General features: G+C 35.2%; 1 protein-coding gene across 1 annotated transcript; it reads right to left on the bottom strand.

Annotated features, from left to right (window-relative positions):
• Window positions 1–771: 771 nt before the first annotated feature.
• LOC122508330 lies at window positions 772–5,603 on the bottom strand. The gene is made up of 2 exons (XM_043621609.1): window positions 4,483–5,603; window positions 772–2,534 (listed from the first exon to the last, which is right to left on the bottom strand). Exon 2 carries the CDS (start codon window positions 2,519–2,521, stop codon window positions 1,247–1,249), a length of 1,275 nt encoding a protein of 424 aa, XP_043477544.1. The 5' UTR covers window positions 2,522–2,534; window positions 4,483–5,603; the 3' UTR covers window positions 772–1,246.
• Between the last annotated feature and the right edge of the window lie 9,018 nt (window positions 5,604–14,621).

Below are 14,621 nucleotides of genomic sequence, written 5' to 3'. Positions count from 1 at the left end.
CGAGACACAATTACCAACCAGGAATCCACTGCTCGAAAGATATCTCCTCCTTCCTTCGGTGACAAGCCAAGAAAAACGAAATTAGAAGACTAACCTTTTTAGTATTCCCACAACTGAAATTAGCGATTATGACGCTGGAAACGGCGGAAATAATTAGCGCACTCACAATAAACAACAATTTATTTGGCACAAGGAATAAAAATACAATTATATTAATTATGCGCAATGGTGCGTTTTCGCACTTATAGTTCACACCAATCTGGCGTCTCTTGCCGGTCAAAAGCAACATGTGCTTTTGTCGTCTGCTGTTTTTGGCGTGCGCGACGCCTGGTGTTGAAGTTTGGCGCTAAGGCGCGAAATATAATTTGAAAATATAATATTAATATGAATTATTCAATCTGAGTAACAACAAGGATTGTCAGTAGAACAGAAACGTAATAAAACGTTACAATTCCCCCTTCCTAAATCGTTGTTGCTACCCAGGATTGAGTCGTTTGGCTAAATCTCTCCAACCCATAATCCTTGGCTTGCAAAAGAGACTAATCCTTTTAAGTTAGAATTGAATAATTATTAGAATGATTTAGGAATAAAACAAAGCATTAAAAATTGAGATGCAAAGATAACTGAATGAAAGGAAGGAAAAGAATCTGAAATCAAAACTTATCTGATATCTCACTTCTCGTCTTAATAATCAGTTGTGGGATATTAATTAATATAATTATATCTAACAACATATTTCAATTAGATTTGCTTTATTCGAAAAGTTTTAATGGCGCTGAGAAGTCGTTGATTACAATTGTAACGGCGCTAGGATCTAAGTAGTACAAAAATATATATAATCTTTAGATAATGAGAATAATACTGCGCAACGGCGCTAATATCTAAGTAACTTTGGTGGTTAGAAACTAAATGAAATACTAAGCTAATATTTTTGATTTTACTAATAGTTTACTGCGCAACGGCGCGAAGGCACAACGGTGCAACAATATATAAAAATTTCGACTATTATTAGAAGTCTAACAAAAATAAGTAAATTTTTTTTTTTTTTTTGTTTAATAATAGTTACTATAGTAATCATGACTTAGTTTAGTTTGCAAAATAATACTTAGTAAAGAAAACAAAATTGGTGATAATTATAATATTTGGTTGTCAAGAGATCGTTCTTAACTAAAAGAAAACTAAATTAAAAAAATTAAAGTAATACTGTTTATCGTTACTAAACTAGTTGTACAAGGAAGACTGGAATTTAATTTTTTTCGACGTCTTTGTTTAGTCCAATTTTAAACGCTTCCGTGAGAGATTCCCATAGAGCAACGTTGTCATCGATCGATTCCCTTGGAGAGATCAGGTTCTGCACATTACTGGGCTGTACTTGGAGTGAGAGTACTAATGGTTCAACTATTGGGTCTTGTGAAACCGTTGGCTCTTCGTTGGATTGCGCGTTTTGCAGATCAGTCTTGGGATTTGCTGGCTGAGTAGAAGGCTGCATTCCAATCTCGGCTTTTGGTTCGGATTGAATGCAAAATTCGCTCTTAGAGTTGTTAGTTACAACTGACGTAATGGCTATCTGCTGGGCTTGAGAAGCTGGGGGAGCGATGATGGCGCGAGTTGCTTGTCTTCCATCCTTCATTGATTGACTGGTGGAAGGGAGTGAGAATGATGCATCTTCTAATTCTTGGGCGAGTTTATTGCGCTTAATGGTATTTTCTCTTATCATTCTTCGACGGCACTCAGCGCAATGCGGGTTTGGCGTAGTCTTTGATTGCCAGCACGATTTACATCTGCTGCTTTCGGGAATGCTAGAGGGTCCATTAGGGTAGTGAGGCCAAGGACATTCTTCGGTTGAAAAGTCGGGGTGTGCGCAGGTTTGGCAGAAACGTCCGTTATACTTCCTTTGACAGGAACGAAAACTATGCCCGCTGATACCACAGTTAAGGCAGCCTTCGGGGGCCTTAGGTCTCAGCTTCGGTTCGCGCAAATTTGCGAGAGCATGGCATACTTCGGATACCGTGTTGTAAAAGAGTTTCTTGAGGCGGAGGCTGTAGTCTTCCTGGTAAGAGTAATCGTCGCAAACTCGGTTGAAATCGGCTTCATATGAATCGAGATCTTTCTTCATGGTGGCGCGTTCGACTTTTAGATCAGTGATCTCTTTCTGGAGTTCTGAGATCGTGTTTGTTAGGTTGTAGCGTTCCTTGTTCAAATCCGCCATAAATTGGTAGTGTTCTTCCTTTTGGTCGGCGGTCTTGCTGGTCGTTGCGCAATTTAGTTTTTCTTTTTCTTCAAAAGAGGACAATTGTTGTTGAATAGTAGTTAACTTTTCTTTAAGGTCGTCACGTTCGGCTAAGAGGGTTTCTAAGGTTGTCTTGCGTAAAACAACCAGACCACTTGGTGGTTGCTCGAGAGTGACGGCGCTGCTGGGTTCGCCTTGGTCTTCGGGGAGTGGCGTAATGCACAGAACCGGAATCTCTTGTAGGGCAGATCCAGTAGCGTTGTTCGTGTTGTCGTTGGGTGCTGGTTCCATGGTGATCGTATATCTGTAATAGAAATTTTACAACGTAGAGCGCGATCGAAGATTCTTTCTTGCAGGTTTTAAGTCGTTTATATGATATTTTCCTAACTTTTTGCCATGCGAATTGCCGATAACAATTATCATGGGTGACAATTTTTCTAGAACTGTTGCTGGACCTTTATAACGTGGCGCTAGTTTAGAACTATAACCACGTGCAGCGTTAGACAAGACATTATTAGGGTAGAATACGAGATCTCCAGGTTGAAAGTCAATATTATTCTTTCGATTTTTGTTATATATCTTGCCTTGCTTCTTACTAGCCTTTTTCATGAATTGTTCAACTTTTGCGCGAAGCGCATCTATATGTTTTATTCGATCTAACCATGTGTTAATTGTTTCGTCAATTTTAACGTCTGTGTTTGTGTCACGTGGCGGTTCGCCTATTCGTCTCGGTTCGCGAGCGAAATTTAAGAAAGCTGGAGTGACTCCAAGGGATGTGTGTACAATGGTGTTGTAGGCGAACTGGATATCTTCGAGCAGAACATCCCATTCGCGTTGATTTTCGCCGAGGAGGCTTGCTAACATTGTTTTCAAATTACGGTTTACGCGCTCGACAGGATTGGCCTGAGGATGGTATACGGGTGTTGTCCGTTGTACCGAACCGATTTTTTGTAAAAACGATGTGATATTCCGATTTACGAACTCTGTACCGTTGTCGGTGATGACAATTCTAGGCGCTCCCCAGCGGTTAACAAGGGTGTTTAAAGATTTTACAATCTTGGGACCGTCTGCTTTAGAAAGCGCGAAGCAGTCAATGTAACGAGTATACGTGTCTTCACAAACTAAGATATAATTTTTACCGGATTTTGACCGAGGTAGGGGACCTACGATATCGAGTGACACTGTTTCCCAGGGTTCCGTAATTTTGCGCGGATAGATTAAACCTTGTGGGGGCGTATTTTTCGGCTTACACTTGAGGCAAATCTCGCATTCATTAACGTAACGCTTGATGTCTTCGCGCATACCGGGCCAATAAAAATGATTAATTATCGAAAGATAAGTTTTATTGATGCCTTGGTGCGCGGATTGAGTAGTGCAATGATGTTCGGTAATAATCGGTAAAATTTCATTTTCTTTAAGGATCTTTTTCCAGGCGTTATTATCGCCGATGGTTTCTTTAACCATATTTGGTTTATAATAGTATAGTTGATTGTTCGAATCAACTTTATATCTTTCATAGCGCGAGGGATCTTTACGAACTTTTTCTAGCATCTGGTCGTACCAACTTTGACTTTTAACGGAATTTAGTTCGGTAACGAGCGTATCACTAGTATCGTCTTCGTAAAGTCGCGAAAGCGTATCCGGCGCTTCATTAGTCGTACCTTTTCTGTGCTCAATCTTGACGTTATTTGCGGACAGCTCGAGAGCCCATCGCGCAAGTCTACCTTTTGGGTCCTTGAGACCTTGCAACCAAATTAAACTGGAATGATCTGTGATCACAGTAAATTCAGCGCATTCGAGGTAGCAGCGGAGCTTCTTAATAGCGAAAATCACAGCCAAGCATTCCTTTTCAGTGGTGGTGTAATTTAATTCAGCACCTCTTAAAGGTCTGCTTAGGCATGTGATTAAGTATTCTTTTTCTCCATCTTGCTGTGTCAAGATAGCACCGATACCGGTGTCGCTTGCATCGGTATACATGTAGAGGGGTAAACCGGGCCTAGGCGCGACTAAAGTCAAGGCGCTTTTTAAGGATTCCTTAACTTCGTTGAACGCGGCCTCGTGTTCTTCGGTCCAGTTCCAAGGTACCTTGGGACTCGCTAATTTATTTAGCGGTCCTTGCACTTTTGCAATATTGCGCAAGTGACGGTGATACCAGTTCACTGAGCCGTTAAACCGGCGCAACTCTTTTCGGTTACGAGGAGTTGCTCGTTCGAGGATTGGTTCGACTCGCTTAGCGAGACACAATTACCAACCAGGAATCCACTGCTCGAAAGATATCTCCTCCTTCCTTCGGTGACAAGCCAAGAAAAACGAAATTAGAAGACTAACCTTTTTAGTATTCCCACAACTGAAATTAGCGATTATGACGCTGGAAACGGCGGAAATAATTAGCGCACTCACAATAAACAACAATTTATTTGGCACAAGGAATAAAAATACAATTATATTAATTATGCGCAATGGTGCGTTTTCGCACTTATAGTTCACACCAATCTGGCGTCTCTTGCCGGTCAAAAGCAACATGTGCTTTTGTCGTCTGCTGTTTTTGGCGTGCGCGACGCCTGGTGTTGAAGTTTGGCGCTAAGGCGCGAAATATAATTTGAAAATATAATATTAATATGAATTATTCAATCTGAGTAACAACAAGGATTGTCAGTAGAACAGAAACGTAATAAAACGTTACATGGTTTAAAGTATTTTTAAATTTCGGAATTAACTTTGGATTTACTCTATGATTTGTTCGTTGAATTTTATAAAAGTGTCACGCAAAAAGATGAAATATCTCTAAACAGATCGACGTACGCGAAATATTTTAACCACAATTTGCCATTTTCTTGTAGTCTTCCTCGCACTGATGTTTGTAATTTATGTTACAAAAGTGAAACAAATACTAATGAAAATGAGAATTATGTTGAACATAAAAAAAGCCAACGATTATTTAACTTTAAAAAATCGGTATTTATCAGAAACAAACGTTTTGTGTTGTGAGTTTGTTTACGCGCAAAATTTACCGTTGCCAAAGATTCCTGTAAATAATCAATTTTATAAACGTTTAGTTTGGCTTTATTTATTTAATGTTCACATACATAATTCAGAAGGCAGCTATATGTATCCCTTTTTTGAAGGAATCACAAAAAAGGAGCAAATGTGGTTTACAGCTTTCTTTATGATAGCGTGAAGAAAGAATTTGATGTAGAAAATCATAAAAAAATATATTTCTTTTGTGATGCGGCTCCTGGGCAAAATCGTAATTATACAGTGCTTACTTTCTGCTTTCTTTTGTTAATGGAATAAAATGTCGAGATTGTACATATATTTCCTGTTCGCGGACACTCCTACTGCCAATGTGACCGTAATTTCGGCATGTACGCTAAGAAAAAGAAAAAACTCGAGCGCATTGAAACATTTGATGATTATTGCGCTTTAATTGAAAACGCAAGAAATCCACCTTTTACAGTAGATAAATCAGCGACTGACAAGCTTCAAGATTTTGAAAAATTATTTAAAAACAAATTAATAAAGCCGAAAGGATTAAAAATTAGCGAAGCTTCAGCAATTCGATACACTCTAAATGGAAATATTGAAGTTTTTAAAAGCTACGATTTAAAAAATCCCAAAATATTCGAAATAAAAACGAATCTTCAAAAGATCCAAGATCTTCCCAAATGCAAACCACCTACAATAGGAATCACTCAGTCTAAAAAAAATGATGTAAAAAGTTTATTGACCTATGTCACCGAAAAAGGACGTTTATGTATCAACGATTATTTATTAACAGTGGGAACAAAAAGTACACGCAAAGGTGTCAGTCAAAATGATGAATCTTATAGTGATGACAGTGATTTCAATTAAAAGAATAATTTATGAAACATGTAAATTAAAAAATTTTAACTGTTATCATGAATTATTATAATACTAGCACAAATAACGCGCGCTAAAGCGCGCGTGAAGATTCTTGTTTCACTTTTAATATAGAGGCATTCCATTTCAAAACGACCCCCTTCGTAAACAATTGCCAATGTAAGACAATTTTTAAATGAATATTTCTTCCATTCTGTAGAACCAAATTACTTTTTATATTAGTGATTTTGAAAGTAGAATTTTTGAACTTTCTAAAAATAAAAAAATATATTTTTTTAATAATTTAATTTAAATAGAAAATTGAGTTTAAAAGTTAAACTTTGGAAAATCTCAAAACACGTTACCTCCGATTTTAATAAAACTCATATCAAACGAAAGCTTGAATATTCTAATTTTTATTTATCAAGCGATAATAATGGACATTTCAGTGGATTTTGAGAAAATAATTAAATTTTACAAACATTTCGAAGGTTATATTGAGAGAACCATTTATTAAGTATAGGGCGGCATTTGTTCTTCTCCATTTATGCATAATAACCTTCTAAATGTCTGTAAAATTTAATTAATTAATTAAAATTTACTGAAATGTCCATTATTATCGCTTGATAAATAAAAAGTAGAATATTGAAGCTTTCGTTTGATATGAATTTTATTAAAATCGAAGGTAACGTGTTTTGAGATTTTTCAAAGTTTAACTTTTAAACTGACATGGGCGAATTTCCCTTTTTTACGGGTAGGGAAATTCTCGTCAAATTTGTTCACAGAAGAGTGCTGCGAAACTTTAAAAAGGGTAGATCGAATTTTTAGTATTTTAAGAGTGGCCGGTTGACCCGCGAGAATTTAGGGGAAATGAAAATTCACCCTTATGGGGAACTGCATGGGGAACCAATGCAACCCTCAGTGCGGCGATGTAGGTTAAATTTTGGTATCGTCATTGAGCGGGGGGGGGGGGGGGTACGTGGCAGTGAGGCGGACGATGGGGGCCTTTGAGCTGACATCGTGGTTAGGAGAGAATTGGCAGGCGGTGGGGGACCCAAGGCGGCTGGGGAATAGCTTCCATCCTTCTCTCCTTCCTTCCTTCTCCGTCTGGCTGCTAGTCGAGGCTCGTAGCATGGAAGATAGGAAAATGGGTATAGGAGAAAAATTAAGCTAGCTTGTGTGATTTCAAGTTTGCTTTTATTTCTTAGCTCGAACCGGTACCTCCCCCTCCAGGCAATGAGAGGTCGGGTACGGTTGTCGAAGTACATTTCTCGGTGATCCGCTTATATCTACGCACTGAGCGAAGTCATATTCGTACGAATCGCGTATGCGCACCACACAGCACTTCATGTAATTAATATGGAAAATTGCGTAGCTTTACCGGTAAGTGGCCGAGAACAGGCGCCACCTACGGTGAAAATACCGTAAGGTCGCTCATTTTTCCGGATCGATCAAAAAATTAAAAGTGAGGAAAAATCCCTCACGTCAAACCACAGGGTTGATCGATTCAGAAAGATGGAGCGGTACAACCGAAGATTTAACACTAATGTTATTAACAATGTATGACACGTTGATGAGCTGGGACCATTCACCTCGGTCGCCTCTACTCAACCTGGAGCGGTGAGGAGGACTTCCCTCGATGAGCTGGGACCATTCACCTCGGTCGCCTCTACTCAACCTGGAACGGTGAGGAGGACTTCCCTCGACGGACTGGGACCATTCACTTCGGTCGCCTCTACTCAACCAGGAATGGTGAGGAGGTCTTCCCTCGATGTCGTTACAGTAGAATTTTCTCTAGGTCTTCCTCGTCGGCGAATCGGAGGATTACTAGACTGATTCACTGGACCAATTACCGCTGTTTCCTTGGGCATCCTCTTCGGCGGATCGGGGGTAAAATAAACCGACCGCTTGATTGACGCTAAGGTTTAGAGGGAGCGGTGCTGTTGTAGTGTTGACCGTCTGGTTCAACAGGTTTTTTTTTTTTTTGGTCTACCTCTTCGGAGAATCAGAGGGATGCGAACAATTGTAGTGTTGACCATCTGGTTCAACTAGGGTTCTTCGTGGTCGACCTCGTCGGCGAAATCGGAGGGACACGAACTGGATCCTCTGGAGTGGTCACTATCTTATTCCTCAGTCATCCTCGTCGGCGAATCAGAGGCGCTGCAGGATAGATGTGGGTCACTATGGGATTTGAAGGAGGCCTAATCTTAGGCCTTTCTCGACAACTTGTAATTGTTGGAGAGTGGGGTCAATTGTTGCTGATCTCCTGATCGGTAAGAGTGACTGTCCGGGATCTCGCTGGCCATAATTGTGACGCGTGAGCTTTTGATGTTCGGCTGAACAGGTTTACTTCATACTCTTGCCCTTGTAGATGACGTATAATAGGGTAAGGTCCTCTTCTTGATGGAGATAATGAGGCTTTGAAGCGTCTGACAATTGGTAGTTTCTTAAATAAACGAGATTGCCCAGTTTGTAGGGAGAATATCCGTCGGAGTCGTGGCGGCACTTAGATGTTTTACCGCGATTTTATCTGGCTTGAACAACTCTGTCTTTGGATGTTGATAAGTTGAGAGGGGGAGTGTTCAATCACCAGGTCTATTTAAATTGTGTCGCTAAAGAATCTCACTGGGTATGAGACCGCTGCATTTATTTTCTTTACAGCTGTAGTAAGGACGAATGTTAAACGTCTTATGGACTAATAATTTGATTTCGTGGACCATACAATTGGTTTGAGTCAGGGGACCCACAGGGTTAACGGTTTCCCGAAATCGAAATGAAACATTTAAAATTAATGTTCGGTAATCTGTCGGAATGTCAGAAACCGTCTTAATAAACTAGGATCAAGATTCTCTACCGAAAAGGAGGGAGTGTGATTTCCGAAATAACTGGTACCTCGGTTTTGTTTTCCAATATGGATACATCGGCGGAATCGGTCGTAGACTACTTGGTGCTCTTCTATCCATGGGATTGGAAATTTATTCCGAGATTAGAAACATCTCTTTTCTAATTCGGTTGTTGATTAGAAATTTTAATCTAAATTACCCGACAATATTTAGGGTAACTCCTTTTTTAATACTTCTACTCTCACGGTAACTGGTTAATTATTTAACTATAGGGGAGAAAGGTAAGTCAGTAGAGGCCGAATCAAAAAGAACTTAACTTATTTAGTTGTTAAATTCGAACGTAACAAAAATTGGAACGGATGTTTGTAGAGTAGATATACTCGAAAATAAACTAATGGGTGGTTATCAGAGCCTTGAGTTGACCTTTTTTGCCAGTTTCCCTGTTGGTCGGACGAAGTCTGCTGTTCAGGGGAAACACGTTTAGGTCAATCACGGGTTTACCGAATGTGAAGTCCCACCCAAGGGAAGTTGATTTCGAAGGTTGCCTGAAGTAATTCGTCTTGAGAATCCAGGGATGAGATCACTGTAGGCTGGCGGTGAAGTTCTCTCAGCTGCAGGTGTACGGTATCCAGGAGGCTGCGTTCCGGACGGGCCTGGTGTCGGTTCTTCCGTTCGCCGAGACATCATGGAATGGGGAGGGGGGGTATTTGCAAATCCCGCAAAATCGGATTGATCAAGAAGCGAATTTGAAATAGAGGTATTAGTTGGAGGTGTTCGTTCAACAGGCATTATTTTTCACCTTTGAAACGAAAAACGAAAAATATTTTAAAGGAGGGCGCCACCAGATTTAATTGGTCTGGACCATTGGAGGATTTAAAACAATAAGAGCTCCACAGGGTGGAGAAAAAAAATTTTTTTTTTAACAATGTGCACCACAGGGGGTGACTGGTATTTTATTTTGAGCTAAGTCCCACAGGAGAGGGTGACCTAGAAATTTTTCCACAGGGGGAAGAAAAATTTTTTAAAAAATATTTGGAAGCCACAGGGGGCGGTTTTTGAAAGAGGAAAATTAATTTCCTCACTGGAGAACATTTAAGAAAAGAAAAATTAATTTCTTTCGAGAAGAGCATTTGAGACAAGCAGGGTGGGTAAAAGTAACTTTTTTAACTCGGGCCCCACGTTGGGCGCCATTTTGACATGGGCGAATTTCCCTTTTTTACGGGTAGGGAAATTCTCGTCAAATTTGTTCACAGAAGAGTGCTGCGAAACTTTAAAAAGGGTAGATCGAATTTTTAGTATTTTAAGAGTGGCCGGTTGACCCGCGAGAATTTAGGGGAAATGAAAATTCACCCTTATGGGGAACTGCATGGGGAACCAATGCAACCCTCAGTGCGGCGATGTAGGTTAAATTTTGGTATCGTCATTGAGCGGGGGGGGGGGGGTACGTGGCAGTGAGGCGGACGATGGGGGCCTTTGAGCTGACATCGTGGTTAGGAGAGAATTGGCAGGCGGTGGGGGACCCAAGGCGGCTGGGGAATAGCTTCCATCCTTCTCTCCTTCCTTCCTTCTCCGTCTGGCTGCTAGTCGAGGCTCGTAGCATGGAAGATAGGAAAATGGGTATAGGAGAAAAATTAAGCTAGCTTGTGTGATTTCAAGTTTGCTTTTATTTCTTAGCTCGAACCGGTACCTCCCCCTCCAGGCAATGAGAGGTCGGGTACGGTTGTCGAAGTACATTTCTCGGTGATCCGCTTATATCTACGCACTGAGCGAAGTCATATTCGTACGAATCGCGTATGCGCACCACACAGCACTTCATGTAATTAATATGGAAAATTGCGTAGCTTTACCGGTAAGTGGCCGAGAACAGGCGCCACCTACGGTGAAAATACCGTAAGGTCGCTCATTTTTCCGGATCGATCAAAAAATTAAAAGTGAGGAAAAATCCCTCACGTCAAAACTCAATTTTCTATTTAAATTAAATTATTAAAAAAATATATATTTTTATTATCAGAAAGTACAGAAATTCTACTTTCGAAATCACTAATATAAAAAGTAGTTTGGTTCTACAGAATAGAAGAAATATTCATTTAAAAATTGTCTTTCATTGTCAATTGTTTACGAAGGGGGTCGTTTTGAAATGGAACGCCTCATAAATAACAATAATGTAATTTTTACATTACATGTCACATGAGAATAAGACTTAAATTTTTATTTCGTTAAGCATGTTATATTTTAATGTTGACTATTGTTCATAGAAAAGCGTGATTGCCAATGAGACGATAATGGAAGATATGTTTATTACTGTATTTTTGACTTATTAATTATCAAAAATAAATTACATTTAATTACAATTAATTACTTATTTGTTATTTTGTTTCTAATAGTTTTCTAGTCAAAATTAAATAATATTATTTTCATGTTATTAACATTAAAAAATATTCAACTATTCAGAAGAATTCTGCACAAAATCACTATTTTTCTAAATTTATTCAGGGAAATCAGGAAAAAGTCAGGGAATTTTGTCAAAAGTGCTGGAATAATATATTTAACTTCAAGAATTCATAAGAAAATTCTGAATGTTATTCTTCAGCGTTGAAAGATTGTATTTATTTCAAACTTTTCCTGTTTTTAACAATAATTAGACTTTACAGATTTAAAATTGATTTTTTTAAATAATTTAATTATTGAAAAACTGTAAAGAAAAAATTATTTTTTATAAATTATTTTGGAATAATTTTTTATTTCAAAAATAAAAAAATAATTGAATTATATGAAATTTGTATTTAAAATTTTTTTATTAAGTAATATAAATAAGTAGCAACTGTCACGCCCGTCAAATGAAGTATTTAATTTATTATTATTATTACTCAAAAGAAATTCAATTATCTTTACAAAATTTCAATAAAAAATTCTTCGAAAAATTTATGAAAAATTACAAAAATGTTATCTTTTTAAATTATTGTATAGATAACAGCTAAACAAACGCGCGTTTAGTTTCTCTTAGTATCAATAGATAATTAATAATAATGCATATAAACAATAAAAACGGGATTACACATGTGTAATCACAAAAATGAATTCAAATATTTAAAAAAACAAAATTTTGTGCGAAAATTATGATTATAAAATAGAAATTATCAAATCATGCCTACTTTTTCGTTTAGTAAGAAAAATGAATTTCGTTAAAAATTAAAATTTACAAAATTTATCACTGCTTTGCTAATTTTGCATAAAATTATATAAGTGCCTTACTTGTGCCTTCAAAAAATGAATGAATTAAATAATAGAGTTAAAATTATCGATCACCCCGAATCAGGTTGTTGACTCGGAGTGAAAAAATGGATTGGTGGACAATTTTCCTAAAATCCGTTTCCCAAAAAAAACTTTTCCCAAAACAGTTTATCCCAAAATATTTTTTTCCCAATGCTGGATTTTCCAAAAAATAATTTTCCCAAAAAATTTTCCCAATGTTATATTTTTTCCAAAATGTATATTTATTGTCAAATTAGTAGTAAATAATCACATTCAAACGTAATGTCCAAGTGATTGTAAATACGTAACAAGTTTGAAAAAATAAAAGTTTGAGTAGTAAATTCTAGTTTGAAAAAATATTTGAATAATTTCTAGTTCGAACTAATAATAGTTCCAATAAATTTTATTTCGATAAAACAATAGTTTGAATAAATTGTGGTTTGAAAAATTATAGTTTGAGTAAATTATATTTTGAACAAATTTTAGTTTAGAAAAATAATAGTTTGAATAAATATAAATAGTATTTTGAAAAAATTCTAATTTCAATCAATTCTATTTCGAAAAAAACAATAATTTGAGTAAATTCTATTTCGAAAAAATAATAGTTTCAATAAATTTTTGTTTAAAAAAAATACTTTTAATAAATTGTAGTTTGAAAAATTAATAGTTTAATAAAATTGTAGTTTGAATAAATTCTAGTTCGACAAACTATTAGTTTCAAAATTCGAAAAAAGACTAATTTCAATAAATTCTACTTTGAAAAAATAATATAGTTTGAGTAAATTCTATTTCGAAAAAATAATAGTTACAATAAATTTTTGTTTGAAAAAATAATAATTTGAATAAATTGTAATTTGAAAAAATAATAGTTTGAGTAAATTCTAGTTTAAAAATTTTTTTTAATAAATTCTAGTTCGAACAGATTGGTGGACAATGTTGGATTATTTTTTTTAGGAAATAAAATATTGGGAAAAATGATTTGCTTGGGAAAATTTTCTTTGGGAAAACATTTTTTGGGAATAATTTTTTTTGGGAAAATTGATCCCCCACCGAAAAAATGATTTAGTTAAAATTTTTTGAAATGTTACTTCAGTAATTTACGACAAATTCCTGTTACAAATAACAAAAAACTAAAAAAATTTGTGAGCAAAGATTTTGAATGCTTTGCTAACTCTGAACAAAATTCATTTGTAAGCCTCCCAATAATAAATTGAATTTTTGAAAATTTATAACTGATTGCATAAATGCAATTATTTTCAAAAGTAATACAATTTTTCGCAGAAATTCAATAATGTTCAAGAATTTTTTTATATTCTCGTCAAAATGTCAATTATTTTTAAAGAAATTAATAAGAAATCTATTATTTACAATATTTTAATAAATTTCTTCGCAATAATTTAATTATTTTTATAAATAATAAAATTTCTTTTAGAAATTAAATTATTTTCAGAAATCAAACTAATCGCAGAGTTTAAATTACAATGTTTTGATGAAATTCTTTATGAGACTTCAATTTTAAGAAATTTTAAATATATTAAATAAATTATTTATTTTTGCATTTAAATTATTAAATTATCTAATAAAAATTTATTTCAAAATGAATTTCAGTTAAAGTTTTACATAATAATTGAATATTAAAAGCATTATAGCATGAATTTTAAGAAATAATTAAATTTTAAAATGGCTTCAAATCAAATTCTTTAAAAATTTGTATTTTTCATACTTATAACTAACAATTCTGTAGAATTAATTATTTTTAAAAAGTTTAATTGAATTTTATTCTGAAATTATTTGAAGTGTTTATTTTTTAATTCATATTTAATTGAAGAATTTCTGAATAATTTAAATTTCGTAAAATTGATTTGTAAACAAATGGATTTTAAAATTCTCAAAGAGCTTTTTTCAAAAATTATTAAATATAATTTATTCCTGTAAGTATTTATTAATGATTAAAATTTATTTAGAAAACAAGTTATTGATGTTTTTAAATAATTTCAGAAATTGGTAAATAAATGTCATAGAACATTTTTTGAGTGTCTAATCATTTTTAGAGTGTCTGAGTGTATCAGAATTTTCTTTAGAGTTAGGGAAGAAGTCAAAATTTTGTCAAGTAATTAAGCTTTTCATATAAAAAAAAGAAAATATTTTGCAGGATTTATTTTTTAGAAATAAAAGGAAATAATGAATAATATAATAACATTAATAATTTTTTTAAATTAATAAAAATATTTTTGAATTATTTGAGATATAAAAATAATATTATTAAATTAAAAAATTAGTGAAAAAATAATGACGTATAATATTATCTATCAGACTATATCAAAAAAACAAAAGCATGCACAATAGTCCAACTTCAAGTGTGGACAGACTAGACAGACTGGACAGAATGGACAGAATACGACGATTATTATAGTTAATAATAATAATAATAAGTGTTCTACATTGTTAACTATTTT

This window comes from Leptopilina heterotoma, unplaced genomic scaffold (genome assembly GCF_015476425.1).
Source record: "Leptopilina heterotoma isolate Lh14 unplaced genomic scaffold, ASM1547642v1 Lhet_538, whole genome shotgun sequence".
Taxonomy (NCBI): domain Eukaryota; kingdom Metazoa; phylum Arthropoda; class Insecta; order Hymenoptera; family Figitidae; genus Leptopilina; species Leptopilina heterotoma.
Note: the sequence above shows the minus strand (reverse complement) of the source record. Positions and strands in the feature narration are given on the sequence as shown.